The sequence below is a fragment of the Simochromis diagramma genome, unplaced genomic scaffold, assembly GCF_900408965.1.
Source record: "Simochromis diagramma unplaced genomic scaffold, fSimDia1.1 OVJJ01000594.1, whole genome shotgun sequence".
Lineage (NCBI taxonomy): Eukaryota > Metazoa > Chordata > Actinopteri > Cichliformes > Cichlidae > Simochromis > Simochromis diagramma.
The window spans coordinates 42,700-60,705 of NW_024387404.1; the positions used below are offsets into that span (position 1 = coordinate 42,700).

Genomic DNA, 18,006 nt, shown 5'->3' on the forward strand with positions numbered 1-18,006 from the left:
CACAGTAGGCAGAAACAACTCCAATACAGGATACAACACAAAAACAATGGCCGTTTCTGTCGAGGCCCGGGGGATCAGCGAGACGCTGATCGGCCTTCTCTTCCTTTTCTCTCTCACGCTCTCTCTCTCTCCTCCTCTCTGTCGCCGGGGCGGAACTCATTGTGGGTTTACGCCCTCGGCTCACGCCCACAGAAGGGAACACGCCTGATGCCCATCAAGATGAATGGCATTTAAGCCAGGAGGAGACTGCTGGTCTTCGCTGGATCGTTGTCTACCACGCATCAGTGAGAGTCAAGCTATAGCTCCAGTTAAGTCTAGTGTTTATTTGTGAATATTACTCATCCTTGTTTCCTCGTCTACAGACCTCCTGGATTACCTTCCCCGTGTGAATCTCTGTTTCAAGTGTGAAGAAAGGAACTGCGATCGTGTATGTGGAAAGTTGGAGAGCGAGTTATTCCCCCCTTTTGGATTTCCCTGGAGCCCCGTCCCTCACATTGTTGTATATAGCACTGCCCTGCACTTCCTGTATATACACCTGGTGAACTCTGTAAATAAATCCGTGTGTTCAGTTGATTCAGGAGTCCTGCGTTTGAGTCCCCCGCATTGAAACTTAACATAACGATCCAGCCAGAATATGGACTCAGCGGACTCAGCCCCATAACAGCGTGTCCTCACGGCCGAGGAGGTTCTGGAACGCCACGAACAAATGCTGCAGCTCATCAATTAGCAGTTGGCCGCTCAGCGCGTACCACTGGTAAGCCCAGCAGCCTCTCCTCCCTCTGTCTCCTCACAGGTATCCGGCTTCTGAGCCTCCGGCACCCGGGCCTTCGGTCCTGCCTCAACCCGCTCCCTCGGAGCCCCCAGAGTGAGCTTTGCCAACACCGGAACCCTTTGCGGGTGAGTTTCACAAGTATACCAGTTTTCTGACCCAAATAACAATGCAGTTTAGACAGTTGCGGAGGACATATGAAACTGACGAGGCTAAGATTGCCTTTTTTTGTCCAGCTCTTATGCAGACCAGCCTTAAACTGACACCGAAACATGTACCAGGATTTTCTTGCTAAATTTAAATATGTGTTTAAGAGAGGTACTGGCGCCGATGCAGCTGTTCACCGTTTACTAAATCTTAAGCAGGGAAGACGGAGCATGGCGGAATACTCCATTGAGTTCTGGACGTTGGCCGAAGAGACCGGGTGGGGGCAGTCAGCATTGATAAGTACTTTGTTGAACAACGTGTGTGAAAAAATTTTTAAAAAAAAGAACAACGTGTGTGATGAGTTTAAGGGCAAACTAGTGATGAGAGTTACCTAAAACCTTGTCTGATGTGTTAACGTTGTGTGTGAAGATGGACGAGCATTTACGAGTGCGCTGCAGAACCAAGGACTACGTTTCCCAGAGGTCTTTGGGGCGCAGCGAAGCAGCATCGAGTGGAAGTGCCACGAGCAATATGGAAGAGGGTGAGCAACCTATGCAGTTGGGCCGCTCCCGCCTTTCACCCGAGGAACGGCACCGTCGGTGGAGGGCTGGTAAGGGTTTTTATTGCGGCCGTAAGGGTCATGTTGCCAATGTTTGTCCGTCTCTGCCAAAAGGCACCTCCACCAGTAGAGAGGAGATTATGGGTGGGCGAGGTCTCTAGTTCACGGTCTCCTCCACGGCTCATGCTAACAGCTAAGTTAAAGGTGCAGCTCCAGGTCCATTCTCTTAAAGCTCTAATTGACTCAGGGGCAGAACAAAATTTTATTGACGCTTCGCTGGCCGACAATTAAATCTAAACTCCCAGCCTCTGCCACAGTCCTCAGTGGCCAGTGGCTTCCTAACATCACTCATATCACTGAGCCTGTTTACTGACACTCTCTGGCAATTATTACGAGACTATACAGCTGTATGTGTTTCAAGCTCCGCTCACGCCGCTAGTTTTGGGTTACCCTTGGCTGCATCAACACAATCCGGTTATCGATTGGAAAAAGGACAGCATTTTGGGGTAAGGCTGCCACATGTCCTGTCTTAAATCTGCCACCCCCTCTTCCGAACCACTAATGCTGGGCTTACACTGTGCGATTTTTTCAGTCACGCGATTCAGCTCCTGCTCAAACTGTACGATTGACTCGCAGGGGTTAGAAGTTCATAGGTCACGATGCAGGGTCTCACACTATACGACCCGATGCTCTGATGCGACCTGAGTGCTCACACTGTGCGTCCATAAAAATGAAGGTTATAACAGAAATTCTGTCGCTCTCTCCCTCTCTGTTTTTCACTCACACAGACACACCACCACCATCAACTTTGCTAAATTGCTAATGAAAAACATTGATCAGGCAGCTGTGATTGAGCAGCAGTGTAAATCCAACTATTTTCACGGTTGTTGTGGTCGTGATAATTTTGTGAGGCCACACCGAAAAGGCTCGGATGAGCTTGCCAAAGTTCTACAAGTTGTGCCTCCACCGCTTGTGTCCAGATCACACGCTGCACTGCCGTGCTGCGCCGTCTTTTTCGCTGACATTTGTGTTTGCGCGTGCGCAGTGTGACAAACTGCGGTGACACCCTCACGACGGTCGCGAGGATTTCAAACAGGTTTGAAATCCTCACGACCAAGCGATTGATGATCGGGAGCTCGTCGTGAGGTGTCAATCGCTTCTCGTTACCCCACGTATACTACACGATGCACGACGCACGATGAAGGCCAAAATCGGGCCGATCGCCAAAACGGTCGCACGACTCAAAAATCGGCTCAAAATGGGCCAAAAATCGCACAGTGTAAGCCCAGCTTAACCAATTCTTCTCTCTCTGAGCCACCAGACTTTTCCTCCGTGCCATCCGTCTACCATGATCTCAAACAGATGTTTTGCAAGGATAGAGCACGCTCGCTCCCTCCGCATCGGCCGTATGACTGCGGCATTGATCTTCTTCCAGGCGCACCTCTCCCTACCAGCCACCTATACAGTCTGTCTCAGCCCGAATGTGAAAGTATGGAAAAATACATTAACAAATCACTCACCGCAGGTCTCATCCGCCCCTCGCCGTCTTCTGTGACCGCCGGTTTCTTCTTCGTCGCCAGGAAAGACAAGAGCTTATGACCTTGTATAAATTATCGGGACCTTAACAACATTATCGTGAAGAACAAATATCCACTCCCTCTGTTAAATTCTGTCTTCGGCTCCTTCAGGGGGCCACCATTACCTTCCTCCAATGCTTCGCCTGGTGGCTGTCTTTTGCTAAGGACGTCGGAGAATACATTGCCGTGTGTCCTACATGCGCTCAAAATAAAAACGTCAATCAGCCATCCTCCAGCCTTCTCCAATCTCTACCGACCCCTGGTCGTCCGTGGTCACACATTGCAATTGACTTCATCACGGGCCTCCCTACCTCATCAGGTAACTCAGTCATCCTTACTGTCATTGATCGTTTCTCTAAAGCTGCTCACTTTGTCGCCCTTCCTAAGCTTCCCACTGCTTTAGAGACAGCTCGACTCCTGACTTGCCTTCATGGGATCCCCAGGGACATCAGTCTCTGATAGAGGCCTGCAGTTCACATCACAGGTCTGGAAAGAATTCTGCAACGCCCTCGGAGCACAGGTCAGTCTCTCCTCTGATTTCCACCCCCAGACTAATGGCCAGACAGAACGGGCCAATCAGGAACAGGAGGCTCCCCAGTGCTTGGCATCCACCAATCAGACAACTTGGAGTGAGCAACTCCCGTGGGTCGAGTGTGCCCACAACAGCCTTACCTCCTCAGCCACCGGGGTGTCCCTCTTTGAAGCATCTCTGGGTTACCAACCACCTCTCTTTCTGGCCGATGAAGGTGAGTACTTTGTCTCCGCTGTCCAGCAGCATCTACGGAGGTGCCGACGTGCCTGGAGAGCCACCCGGGCCACCCTTTTTCGCACAGCTGATTTCAATAAGCTCCTGGCAGACCATCATCAGACCCCCGCACCTGCCTACGCCCCAGGACAAAAGGTTTGGCTGTCTACCAGATTTGTTCCTCTCCGGGCTGAGTCAAAGAAACCCTCCCCCACCTTCATTGTTCCGTTTGTTATAGACTCTCTGGTTAACCCGGTTTCTGTCCGCCTCAAATTGCCCCAAAATATGCGGATCCATAGCGTGTTTCATGTGTCTCAAGTAAAACCCTGCCTGTCCAGTCCTTTTATCTTTTGAACATAACTCCCGCAATAAACAAGGGACCACTGTACTCCAGTCATTTTGAGCGCACACACCTGCACACACAGGTGAATGGTGGTCCATATTAGTAGGCTTGTTAGCTACAAAAAGATGTAGTCTATGACTGAAACGGTGAGTTCAGGATTAAGAGAAACACTTCGTTAGCTGTTCTCAAAAAATCAGAAATATTGAATGTAAAATAATTGCAATGTAAGGAAAAGGAACTATTTGCCCTATTTGATGACATCTGCCACCATAAATCGCTGCAAACTTTGATGTTAATTAGCATGTCCTACTGTACTGCCTCTGCTATGGTTGGGCAGTCAGCTAAACTCCTTCCCCACATCAAGACTCTGACGACACGATTCCCGGTTCACAGGTTTAGTGACACAGGGAAAGGTGAAACTGTAACAAACAGTACAAGGCATAATCACTGTACTTATTCACCATGTACATATACACTCAACAAAAATATAAACGCAACACCTTTGTTACTGCTCCCATTCCCCATGGAATGGACGTAGAGACCTAAAATTCATTCCAGATACAATTCCGGCAATTCATCCCAGCTGTGTCCACCACCTGTGTGTAATTCCCCTGTGTTTCTCTGGGTGTATTTAAGTCATGTCCTCCGTTATTGTAGTTGCTGGTCCGTCTGTGTATTCCACCCTGCGTCATCTGTGTGTTTCCCTGCTGTCAACCGCCAAGTGTTTCTGCTCATGTTCAGGTTCGTGTTCTGTAGTTTAGTTTGTTCCCAGTCTAGTTAGTCATAGCTCCCTTTGCCGTTTGTATTTACTTTCATGCTCAATAAACCACCTTCACGACTGCCTGCGTTTGGATCCTCCTTCATTGCCTCCACACGGCTCACCTCACTCGCCGTGACAGTACGGACCAGCCAGATATGGATCCAGCGGCATTCACCCCACCCACGGAGCTTCGGGACCTCATCACGAACTCCGCCTCAAACATAATCAACCTGTGGCTAGAGCATGAGGGGGAGGCATTCCTCCACGTTCTGGAAGACAGACTGCAACAGCTGCTCACGGATTATCCCTGGCTATTGGACTCGCTACACCCACTCGTGCAAGACTTCATCCTTCACGAACTTCACCTACACCCACCAGCCGCTACCGCTTCCCAACCCAGCCGGACGCCGGAGGTTTTGCCCGGCCCGCCGGAGGTTTTGCCCGGCCCGCCGGAGGTTTTGCCCGGCCCGCCGGAGGTTTTGCCCGGGAGGAAGCGACGATCGCGCCGTTGGCGCGTCGCCCCACAGCTGGAGAGTGGGACTTCGGAACTGCCGGCTGTGGTGAGTGGAAGAGACGTTCCGTCTGTTTCACCAGTTCATATGACTGTTTATACCGGGGCTGTGTTTGTTGAGTCAGCTGCTCAGCCGGTAGCTCGGTTAGCTGCCCAGCAGTCGCTAACTCAGTCAGCCGCTCAATCATCACCTCCATTACAGTCACAGTCAGACCCAGTAGACACCATGTTACAGTCCATAGCCCAGTCAATAGCTCAGTTGGCAAGAGATTCATCAGCCTTATTATCAGTTCAGCCAGCCACTCCACCACCTGTTACTACTTTGCTACCTGTAGCTCAGTTGCCACCAGTTCAGCAGCCTGTCCACTCATTTACCCAGCCTTTATCCTCACAGCCTCATTACAAGCAGGGAACACACTCCACACAAACTTTTGCTGGTTCATTTAAGCTGGCCATCTCAGAGACAGTTGCTCCCTCTAGGGCCTCCCCAGAGGCTGGGTGTCAGTCACCAGCCAACTCTGGACCCCTAGAGGTCAAGACGCCAGCACCAGCAGCCTCACCGGAGAACTCACCAGAACAGTCTCGGCTCTCAGCACCCCCTGAGAGTTCAAGTGAGTTCACCCGTCCGCCTCAGTCCTCTGCTGAGTGTATTGGGGAACACTTTCAGCCCTCTGAGGACTGTATCCCACTGTTGCTGCCTGAGTCTAGCCACTGTGCTGCTCAGTCCCAGCCAGTGTCCACACTGGCAGAGGTCTCCGTACCTGCTGCTTCAGAGACTGGTTTCACTGGAGGGCCTGAGGAGCCCGTCCAGCCTCAAGTGTCGTCTGCTGGGGGTTTAGGAGAACCCAGCCAGCCTCATGTTTTGTCTGCTGGCGGTTCTGGAGGACCCAGCCAGCCTCATGTTTTGTCTGCTGGCGGTTCTGGAGGACCCAGCCAGCCTCATGTTTCGGCTGCTGGGGGTTTTGGAGGACCCAGCCAGCCTCATGTTTCGTCTGCTGGGGGTTCTGGAGAACCCAGCCAGCCTCAAGTCTCGTCTGCTGGGGGTTCTGAAGAACCCAGCCAGCCTCAAGTCTCGTCTGCTGAAGGGCCCGAGGAGCCCGTCCAGCACCACGCCTCGCCAGCTGAGGGTCCTGGAGGACCCGGCCAGCATGCCCTCACGTCTGCTGGCGGTCCGGGGGGGTTTGCTCAGCTACCATCTGCTGAATCACCCCCTGTGACTCCTACATCATCACCATCCACATCACCGCCTGCAGCATCCACGCTACTGCCTACAGCATTCACATCATCATCACCATCCACTTCACCGCCTGCAGCGTCGCTGCCGTCAGGTTCCGCAGCCGTCCCGCTGCCGTCAGGTTCCGCAGCCGTCCCGCTGCCGTCATCCACGTCTGGTCCAGCTTCATCAGAGTCTTCGTCCTCGCCTGGTCCAGCTTCATCAGAGTCTTCGTCCTCGCCTGGTCCAGCTTCATCAGGGTCTTCGTCCTCGCCTGGTCCGGCCTCGTCCGTGTCTTCGTCCTCGTCTGGTCCAGCATCCGCTTCAGCCTCGTCTGGTCCAGCCTCCGCTTCAGCCTCGTCTGGTCCAGCCTCCGCTTCAGCTTCAGCTCCGCCCACGCCGTCGCCTGGTCCAGCATCGTCTTCGTCTGGTCCAACCTCCGCCTCAGCTTTGGCCTCGTCTGGTCCAGCCTCCGCTTCAGCTTCGGCTTCGTCTGGTCCTGCCTCGCCTGGTCCTGCGGTTGCCACACCGCCGTCCGTGCCAGCTCGACCCGTTCCGCCTCGCTTCTGCCGGCCGTTTTCCGGGCCTCTAAGATGGCATCATGGCCTTCGGAGACGGCCTCCGGAAAGAGTTCGTCGCTGGCATTGCGGCCGTCCTCCGGACCTGCTCAGTGGCTGCCACTGCCTTCCAAGTGGTCGGCCTCCAGAACTGTTTCCACGTCGCCGCCGTTGCTGTGTGCACGGCCGGCCCCCGGAACTGTTTCCACGTCGCCGCCACTGCCTTCCAAGTGGCCGGCCTCCAGAACTGTTTCCACGTCGCCGCCGTTGCCGTGTGCACGGTCGGCCCCCGGAACTGTTTCCACGTCGCCGCTGTTGCCGTGTGCACGGCCGGCCTCCGGGACTGTTTGCCCGTCGTCGCCGTTGCCGTGTGCACGGTCGGCCCCCTGAACTGTTTCGGCTCTTGTGTTGTCGACCCCCGGACTTTCCTGTGGACTCGTGAATGGTCTTGTTTTGTGTTGGCCTGTTTTTGATTTGGTTCTGGACTCTCGTGCTCCTGGTTTTTTGTGTTTCGGGCCCTCCTTCCTGGGCCCCCTCCGCCCGCCCTGGCTTGGTGCTTGTGCTTTTTGTTTGGGGCTGTCGGGAGCCAGCCCTTTGAGGGGGGGTACTGTCACGGGTCTGGGTCCGTTGGACCCAGTATGTGGAGTTTCATGTTTTTGTTATTTCATGTTTAAGGATTTGTCTCGGTTGTATCTCACGTTTAGTTTAGTTCGGGTTCCATGCGTCATTCTGTCTGTCTCTCAGTGTCAGGTCTGCGTCTTGGTGTGGTGTTCTCATTTCCTGTTTTATTGTGAAGGTCTGGGTCTCATGTGAGTGTGTTCAGTTTTACCTCTGTCTCGTCTTGTTGATCATTCCCAGCTGTGTCCACCACCTGTGTGTAATTCCCCTGTGTTTCTCTGGGTGTATTTAAGTCATGTCCTCCGTTATTGTAGTTGCTGGTCCGTCTGTGTATTCCACCCTGCGTCATCTGTGTGTTTCCCTGCTGTCAACCGCCAAGTGTTTCTGCTCATGTTCAGGTTCGTGTTCTGTAGTTTAGTTTGTTCCCAGTCTAGTTAGTCATAGCTCCCTTTGCCGTTTGTATTTACTTTCATGCTCAATAAACCACCTTCACACCTTCACGACTGCCTGCGTTTGGATCCTCCTTCATTGCCTCCACACGGCTCACCTCACTCGCCATGACAGTTGGGGGGCTTACTGATGATGCAGTTGGGTGGAGAGCGGTTGGCGCTGTGCTGTGTGCATGTGGGGAGTTGGCTAACTGGTGATTGCAGTGGTGTGTGTGTGTGTGTGTTGGGTGGGGGACATTGTGCTGTATATAGAGGTAAGGGGAGTGAAAGGCAGGTTAAACAATAGAGGAATGTTATGTATATGTACATAGTCTAAATGTTACTGTATTACAGTAAACTTCTGTGGGAAACACTGAAACACTATTAAAAGAAAAATTATCTTAATATGGTAGTAAGAGGGCAAAAGATGTTTCAAATGCTTTCCAAATTTTTAGTATAAGAACATGCATTCTCCAAAACCATGTGAATATATCCCACCTCTCTCAAACCATTTAAAGATGAACTTTTTTTATATCAGGTTCAAGAGGTATGCAGAGCAGGTGATCAAAGAGAGACACAAGGAATCAAAAATGAGGGAGAGCACAGAGAAAGAGAGCAGGCGACAGATGAGGAGCAGTTGAGAGGGAGAGAGAAGGGAAAAGAGGAAAAGAGGAGGCACACACAGTCAGAACAATGTATTTGGTTTGTGTTGTTTCCTTACAGAAGGTCATATAGTGAGAGCAGGCAAATTAGCAAGTGAGAATGCAAGTATATATAGGAATAGATTTTTTTTTAAATTTAACAGTGTCAATAATGTTGTTAATATGTGAAATGCAATCATTTATATATTGTTACTTCAGAGAGTTACAAGTATTCTTGTAATGTTTACCACAGGGACTTGGGCCCCATGTCAGGAACCAGTCAAACACAAATGACAGGGACAGAGAAGGATTTGATGTTTCAGACATCATCACCTGCAGAAAGCCTGCCCAACCTGATCCTAGATTCATAGTAGTACAGAAGTGAGCTAAATGTGTGCTTTCTTTTCAACAAAAATGCTTCACAACTTTTCCTGGTTGCATTACAGTGCCACTTTACAAGGGGTGCTCTGTTTTCACTGTACCAAAGTTTATTCACATCCGTCAAAATTTGTGAGCAAGTGTGACCCTGCCTTTGTGAGTGTAGACTTCAGAAATTGGAAAAAAGCTATCTCCAGGTTCTCAGGGCATGCAAAAAGTCAGCTACATATCCATGCCATGAACATTTAGATGTAAAGGAATTTGTTACCAGGAACTTTTATGTCGATGATAATTTGACTTCAATCCCTACTGAAACAGAAGTCATCAATGTTCATCAAAAGACGCAGAAGATGTTAGCTGAGTCCAATTTACAGCTACACAAAATTGGCTCAAACAGTAGCAAGGTGATGGATGCATTTCCAGCTGATGACCTGGCTAAGAGCCTGCAAAACCTAAACCTAGGGACAGCGTAGCCTTGGACTGAGCTGGAGTCTTGAAGCAGGTTCTTTTACCTTCCAAGTTTCCAAGGAAGATAGACCCTTCACTAAACAAGGCATACTCTCTACAGTCAAAAGCTTGTATGACCCCTCATGGTTTATTGCTTCCATCACTATCCATGGAAAAGCCCTCATCAGAGAACATACCACCAAACCATGTGAATTGGATGACAATAGAAAATTCTATTGTCCAGAAAGACAATAGAATGCATGGAAAGACTTCCTGTCATATACCCAGGTCATATATAATAAAAAGAAGTCATGAAACTCAAAATACTGGGTCAAAAGACCCAGCCCATGATTCTCATATGGCTGCTGTTTTATACTCTTTACACTGGCTTCCAGTCGATTGTAGTTTTTGTTTTTTGTTTTTTTTTCTTATACTTACATATAGAGCATCAAATGGACAAGTGCAAATGCATCTATCTCAACTTCTCCTTAAAAACAGTGGCCCTCATAGTCTTCAGTCACAAGCTCAGAATTTGTTAGTTGTTCCTTTTTCTCCCCGGCAACTGAAGACTAGAGGTGACAAATTCTTCGGTGGCACCAAGGCTTTGGAATACTCTCTCACTCCAACTCCTCCCCAGAGAATTTGTCTATTAGTCAAACCTCAGATACAGGAGGAACAATGCGGTTTTCATCCTGGTTGCGGAACACTGGACACTCTCGAGGATACTTAAGGGTGCTTTGGAGTTTGCCCAACCAGTCTACATGTGTTTTGTGGACTTGGAGAAGGCATTCTACCGCGTCCCTCATAGTGTTCTGTGGAAAGTGCTTTGGAAGTATGGGGTGTCTGTCTATCTCAGGGTCTTGTTTACGAGTGAGGGGAGAAGGGAGCAGAAGATCGACAAACGGATTGGTACTGAGGCTACAATGATGAAGACACTATACAGACACCATAAATATATAGGGAGCTTTTCTACTCTATTTTGAACACTCAAAGTGCTTTATACAACTTGTATATACACATTCACTTGTAAGGTGCACAAGCACGTTTTTCTACTGCTCTACTGTTCAAGTGCTTCCTAAGTAACATCCACAAACATTCAGAGAGCAATATGGGATGCAGACTGGAGCATCACCAACCTCCCGGTCAGTAGGTGACCTGCTCTTCCACCTGAGCTACAGCCTGGTGACAGAGCTTAGTGGTCTGTCACTGTTTCCAGAGTGAGGCATGTCCCACCAGAAGAAGGCCCCAGGGCAGATCCAGGACATGGTGGAGAGATTATATATCTTGGCTGGCCTGGGAATGCCTTGATGTTCCACCAGACAACTTGGAGGCCGGGTGGCCGGGGAGAGGAGAGCAACATGGGATGCAGATTGGAGCATCACGTCCGGGCTTCTATTCTTAGGCTACTCTGTGACCTGGCCACAGATAAGTGGAAGGTGATGGATGGATGTCTTAACTCGATCTGTGATCTTGATCTGTAATTTTTTTTAAATGCTTCCAAAACATCTCATTATTGTATATATTGTATCTACAGTATCATGATCTTAATCCATGTGTGTTAATCTGCAAGACTTTTGTTTATGATATTTAAGCTATTGAAATGAAATAAAAACCATCATTCAGCTATCACATTTAAAATTGAAATAAGCAGATGCCTTACTAAAGCACCCATATTTTGGGATGCTGTCAAAACGTTTACATTTCATTTCACAAGCCTACCTGCTAGCAGGCCTGAAATTCTATGTGTTCAAGTTTGAATTAACTGTGGAACTGAAAACATAATTGACCCTTTAAGGTTTCCTAATGAGACATTTGTAATGTTACTTACCACAGGAAGTCCCAGTTTGCTCAGAATCACATTTATGAATTCACCAAAAAAAGTATCAATCTGTGAAACAAAACAGAATAAATGATGTGAGAAGTAGCAAGCCTCCGATCATGTAATATGCTTTTTTCATTTCTTTTTCAATTCATTTTACTTTTTCAGTTTTTAGAGAAGCTAAAGTTGAGTTATTCCTAGTGATATTTTCTTCACCTGCACAACACTAATTTTCACATTTAAGTAAAAAAAAAATCAGAACATCTCTTTAGTTGCTTTAAGAATATTACCTCTCTTTTTAAGTACAAAATAGTGGGGAAGACACAGATATGAGAGGAACCTAGGCAGACGAGAACTAAATAGGGAAATAGAACTCAATATCAACACAACTAACTGAAGCCTAAACTATACAAACAAGAACATCATAATAAAAAAAGTCATGAAACTGGTTTGTACAATTAGTCTCTCTCTCTCTCTCTCTCTCTCTCTCTCTCTCTCGCACTGCATGCTGGGAGTTTGATGGTGGTGAGTTTGATGTGTCTGAGTGAGGGTGTGTGATTTTTTTCACTGAATGCTTTCCCCCCCCCCAGTTTTCTTGCTGTGTTTCTTGTATGATCGTTTCATAGTTGTCTGTGATTGTGTAGTTTGTTTTTCAGTTTGACAGGGATGGCGTCCAGTGGGATGCTATCCCTGTCTTTGAAGCATGGAGTCAGGGTGGTGCCGCAGCCTAGCACCACTGTCAAGCAGGTGTTGTTGGCTGTAGGTGAGCAGGTGGGACATGGAAACATTTCGTATGCTTCACGTATGAATAAAGCGGTTGTCATATTCTTGAAAGAGCAGGGGTTTGTCAATCAGCTTATAGAGAGCGGCCTGTATTTGAATGATGAATTTATGCAGGTTTCACCCCTCGCAGTGCCCTCCACTCAGATCACTGTGTCGGGGATGCCTCCGTTTATTCCCAATGCGGCTTTGGAGCACGAACTGAAGTGCTTTAGGAAATTTGCAAGTGGCTTCCAGACGGTTAGTCTGGGCTGTAAGGACGCCAAGTTAAAGCAAGTTCAGTCACTTCGCAGACAAGTGTTCATGTTTTTAGACTCCCCCACACAGACACTGGATGTCTCCTTCCGTGTCAAACATGAAGAAGGGTTCGACATGGTGTATGCTAGTTCCGGGAACATGAAATGTTTTGAGTGTGGAGATGTGGGTAATAAGAAAATAATGTGTCCTCACAGGTGTCACGGGGTGGAAATGGACAAGTTACCTAGGGTTTTTTATTGTGCATGAGTTCCTGTGTTTTACTATTTTTAATATTGTACAGTGTTTTATTCTTATGGGTTTATTGCATGTTTTTTATCATATTTATTGGTGACTTGTCCTGGAAAGACTCCACCCCTCCCTGATTATGAACCTGACACACCTGGGAGGTCCCAGAGGCCAATAAGAGGGCCTGGGAGAGGCTTGAGAGGGAGTCATGGGAGATGAGGTGGCAAAAATTGTGGAGTGAACTGTGTCAGGTGGCGGCCGCTGCAAGCCCGGACGGGAGCTGGTGAAGGTTGGTGTACAGGACGTGGGAGAGCATACGACGCCAGCGAGCAGAGAAGCGGAGAGAGCTGTTCTGCTGCTGGAATAGCAACGAGGCCAGATCACGCTACTGTCACGGCGGGTGAGGAGAGCCGTGTAGAAAAGGAAAAGGAGGATCCAAGTGCAGGCAGTCGTGAAGGTGTAAAGGTGGTTTATTGAACATGAAAGTAAATACAAACGGCAAATGGAGCTGGAACTAAACTATACTGGGATCAACTAAACGACAGAGCACAAACCTTAACGAGAACGACCAGAAGAGACTAACGGCGGACAGCAGGGAGAACACGCAGATGAGGCAGGGTGGAATACACAGACGGACCAGCAACTACAATGACGGAGGACATGACTTAAATACACACAGAGAAACACGGGAATTACACACAGGTGGTGGACACAGCTGGGAATAATCAGTAAGACGAGACAGAGGTAAAACTGAACACACTCACATAAGACGCAGACCTTCACAATAAAACATCACACGCAGGCTCGACATAGAGAGACAGACAGGAAATGACATATGAAACTAAACCCACATCTTAAACCCAGATAAACAGAAACATGGAACTCTAATAATAGACATCATGAACATTACCATAACACGACAAGAGAACAAGAACACAATCCCTGATGCAAACTTAAATCAAAACACAATAAACTCAAAATACTGGGTCCAACGGACCCAGAACCGTGACAGCTACGGTGGGGAATCAGCGGCAGCGGGACAGCGCCTTACCTCCCACGGTGAGACGGGCTGGTGCCGATTGGCGTGCTACAGGAAAGCGGAGGGCAGAGTTAAGAGCTCTGCCCATCCGGGGTAAGTCTCGCGACTTATTCCACTCTAATAAACTGTAGCCAATATAAGAGTAGTGACTGTCGCTGCCCCTCTCTTCCAACATGCCGGCTCCGATTGGTTGGATTTTTAACTTTTAGTGACTTTTATACCGTGGTGGACGCCACTGGACTTTTAATGTTTGTGTTTTATTGATTTGTATTGTGTTTTTTCCCTGGCCAGGGCTGTTTTAATTCCCTTTTATATTTTTAACTTTTTTTGTATAATAAATTATATTTTAGTGATACAATTTTTTTTTTTTTTTTAGTCCGGTCTATTACCTTGGCTGCTCCACTGCTCCGTCCGTCTTTGAGGAGGGTTTCCCTCCTTTAACCCTTTAAGACCTACCATAGAACCAAGTCCATCAGAGCTTATAATATATATTTACATGCTGTAGTGCCATTTTTGGGAGCATTTCAAGTTGCTATACATCAATACAACCATTATAGCCCAGATTTTAATAATATGTATGCATTAAGTGCATAGTAATTACATAAATTGCAAAATATTGCAATACACTACAAAAAATTTGAAAATCGTTTTTGCTTTTTTAACATATTTCTAGTTAGAGAAATTTAACAGGCTTATCCCTCAAAACTGTAAATACAAAAAAGTTGCACAAAATAGTTTCCCACCACAGGAAATTTATTTTGAGTGTCTTCATAGTTTTATTTTTGAAATACGCCAATTTTTATATACTGCAGGAAAAACGAAAATAAATATTTGTCACGGTTTGCCAGGGCAAGCCGTGTGGAATACACTGAACAAAAATATAAATGCAACACTTTTGTTTTTGCTCCCATTCCCCATGGGATGGACGTAGAGACCTAAAATTCATTCCAGATACACAATATAACCATCCCTCCCAAACAGTGGTCACAAATCAGTCCAAATGTGTGGTAGTGGGCACATCTGCTATATTGAGATAATCCAACCCACCTCACAGGTGTGCCACATCAGGATGCTGATCTGACATCATGAGTAGTGCACAGGTGTACCTCAGACTGCCCACAACAAAAGGCCACCCTGGAATGTGCAGTTTTTTGCGCTATTGGGGGTCTGGGGACACAGAACCGGTCAGTATCTGGTGTGACCACCATTTGCCTCATTCAGTGCAACACATCGTCGCATGGAGTCTATCAGATTGTCAATTGTGGCCTGTGGAATGTTGGTCCACTCCACTTCAATGGCTGTGCGAGGTTGTTGGATATTCGTGGGAACTGGTACACGCTGTCGTATACGCCGGTCAAGCACATCCCGAACATGCTCAATGGGTGACATGTCCGGTGAGTATGCTGGCCATGCAAGAACTGGGACATTCTCAGCTGCCATCTGCCCTGAACAATGTGAACCATGATTCATCCGTGAAGCGCACACCTCTCCAACGTGCCAGACACCATCGAATGTGAGCATTTGCCCACACAAGTCTGTTACGGCGACGAGCTGGAGTCAGGTCAAGACCCCGATGAGGACGACGGGCATGCAGTTGAGCGTCCCTGAGACGGTTTCTGACAGTTTGTGCAGAAATTGTTTGGTTGTGCAAACCAATTGTTCCAGCAGCTGTCTGGGTGGCTGGTCTCAGATGATCTTGGAGGTGAACCTGCTGGATGTGGAGGTCCTGGGCTGGTGTGGTTACACGAGGTCTGCGGTTGTGAGGCCGGTTGGATGTGCTGCCATATTCTCTGAAACGCTTGTGGAGACGGCTTATGGTTGAGAAATGAACATTCAATGCACGGGCGACAGATCTGGTTGACATTCCTGCTGTCAGCATGCCAATTGCACGCTCCCTCATTGCTTGTGGCATCTGTGGCATTTTGCTGTGAGACAAAACTGCACATTCCAGAGTGGCCTTTTGTTGTGGGCAGTCTGAGGTACACCTGTGCACTACTCATGATGTCAGATCAGCATCCTGATGTGGCACACCTGTGAGGTGGGATGGATTATCTCAATATAGCAGATGTGCCCACTACCACACATTTGGACTGATTTGTGACCACTGTTTGGAAGGGATGGTTATATTGTGTATCTGGAATGAATTTTAGGTCTCTACGTCCATCCCATGGGGAATGGGAGCAGTAACAAAGGTGTTGCGTTTATATTTTTGTTGAGTGTATTACGTGAAGTACCCTCAGAGGTCTGCTAGATGATGTTAATGCAGCACTACGGACGATACCTACAGCCACGATTACCAACACTAACAAGCTGATCTACAATACGGCAGCAGTGATCAGTGAGATGCTTGGCTACAAGTTGAACAGCCACAAGGAGCAGTACCCTCCATGGAGAAGGAGGCTAGAGGCTAAGATCAAGGTAGCACGGAGGGAGGTCAGCCAACTATCAGAGTTGCAGAAAGGCACGATGAAGAAGGTGCCTAAGAAGTACAGGAAGCTGTCCATACCTGAGGACTTGGAAACTGCCAAGCAACAACTAAGCCTTGGCCAGCAACTTGAGGAGGTACACCAGAGAGATAGAAGGCAGGAGAATAAACCAGCTGTTCTCCATGGAACCAGCCAAGGTGTACTCTCAGTGGCAGGGGAACAATATGAGAACAGCACCACCAAGGCTGGAGACGGAACAATGTGTATGTATGTATGTATATATATATATATGTGTGTGTGTGTGTGTGTGTGTGTGTGTGTGTGTATGTTTTGGGATAGAAAGATTCTAATTTAATCAGCTGCTCTCACCTTTGGAACTTTAAGATGAAATGGTCCTGATTTGTAGAGCATCATGGCAACACTGTTGAAGAGAAACTCAGAGATTCCCACGTAAATCATCTGGTCAGTTTGTGTGAAAACTGGATCTGTGCCTGCCCTTATTGAACCAGCGTCCACACCCTGCCCCTGCCTGAATACCAAGCCCTGAAACACATCAGTGCATGCATTATAATGTCTTCTGGGTTTTAAAAATGATGCTTATATACCAGGTGTTAATAGTTTGATGTTGTTTCTCACTTTGAAAGGCACATCAAGGTTGTGAGATGTCACTTCAATGTCTTTGCTCAGAGAGTAATCGATGCTGATGTTGAGGTCTTTATCAAGAGTCATTGCCATAGTGATATTGTTTAACATCTTGTTGATGTTAGGCACAACTACTTTTTGAAGAGCAGGGCAGACCTAAAGACATAGACAAATATAAAGACAGTTAGTCCTGTTCTAATAGATGCAAATAATATCCAGCACAAGGCAGCAGATCTTTTTTTTTTATTCTTTGAGGTCCGTGAACCTGACTAATACCCTGAATGATAAACATTAACTCCAGCAGATATTATGTATATTGTGGTGGATGAAATATTATATTATAGAGACTTCTGGGACAAGGTTGATCGGACAGATAAGAATAAAGTCGACATCTGACTCATTCTAGTCTCAGATGTCAGGCCATCTGTCTGACAGCTAAATCTTGGCCCCTCAACCTGATTGAAATGCTCTTGTGGCACCTAGAGAGAGCTGTATGTGAAAAAAAATGCCTCCAAACCCCAAATAGGTGAATATAATTAAGTCATACAGAAAACTTAATGTAAGTTATTGCTGCAGTGTGCAAGCTTTCAAAAACTGATGACATGGTGAAATATGTCATATGTTATTTTTAATTTCAGGTGGTAGTTATGTAATTTTATTACCTCTTAAGCAATACATATTTTTTCATTATGTCCTGATTAGGGATGGGTACCGGTGTCCAGTGCCATGATGGCACCGGTTCTGACATAAACGGTAGTAACCAGACCGAAAAGCAGCGCACATTTCGGTGCTTTATTTCGGTGCTTTTTTTTCCTGAGCTGTGATACACTTCTAGCCAATCATTTTACGTTTCCGAGGATAGTAGGCGGGCCCAGGTACGTACGTTCTTTTAGAGCAGAACTACAGATTAATAATGCCCAAGGCGAAGCGGTCAAAAGTCTGGCTGTACTTCACAGCAAAAGATGCAAACTCAGCAGCCTGCAACAAGTGCTTTAAGCTGATACTGTGATACTGTCAAAGGAGGTAACACCTCAAATCCGATGAAACACCTGGCGACGCATAGCGTTTTTTTTAAAAGCCCAGAAATGCGCCGTATTTGATAGCTTGCTGCGAGACCTCACACC

The 18,006-nt window shown here is 47.6% G+C and overlaps 1 protein-coding gene across 2 annotated transcripts in view; it reads right to left on the bottom strand.

Moving 5' to 3' along the window:
- LOC120720737 (phospholipid transfer protein-like) overlaps positions 1–18,006 on the bottom strand; it is a 53,802-nt gene that overhangs the window by 14,692 nt on the left and 21,104 nt on the right. For both annotated transcript variants that reach the window (XM_040010506.1, XM_040010505.1), the window contains exons 6-8: positions 16,877–17,038; positions 16,610–16,783; positions 11,522–11,581 (exon numbers count right to left, since the gene is read on the bottom strand). In XM_040010506.1, coding sequence (XP_039866440.1) covers positions 11,522–11,581; positions 16,610–16,783; positions 16,877–17,038 — 396 coding nt within the window. The remainder of the gene's footprint in view (positions 1–11,521; positions 11,582–16,609; positions 16,784–16,876; positions 17,039–18,006) is intronic.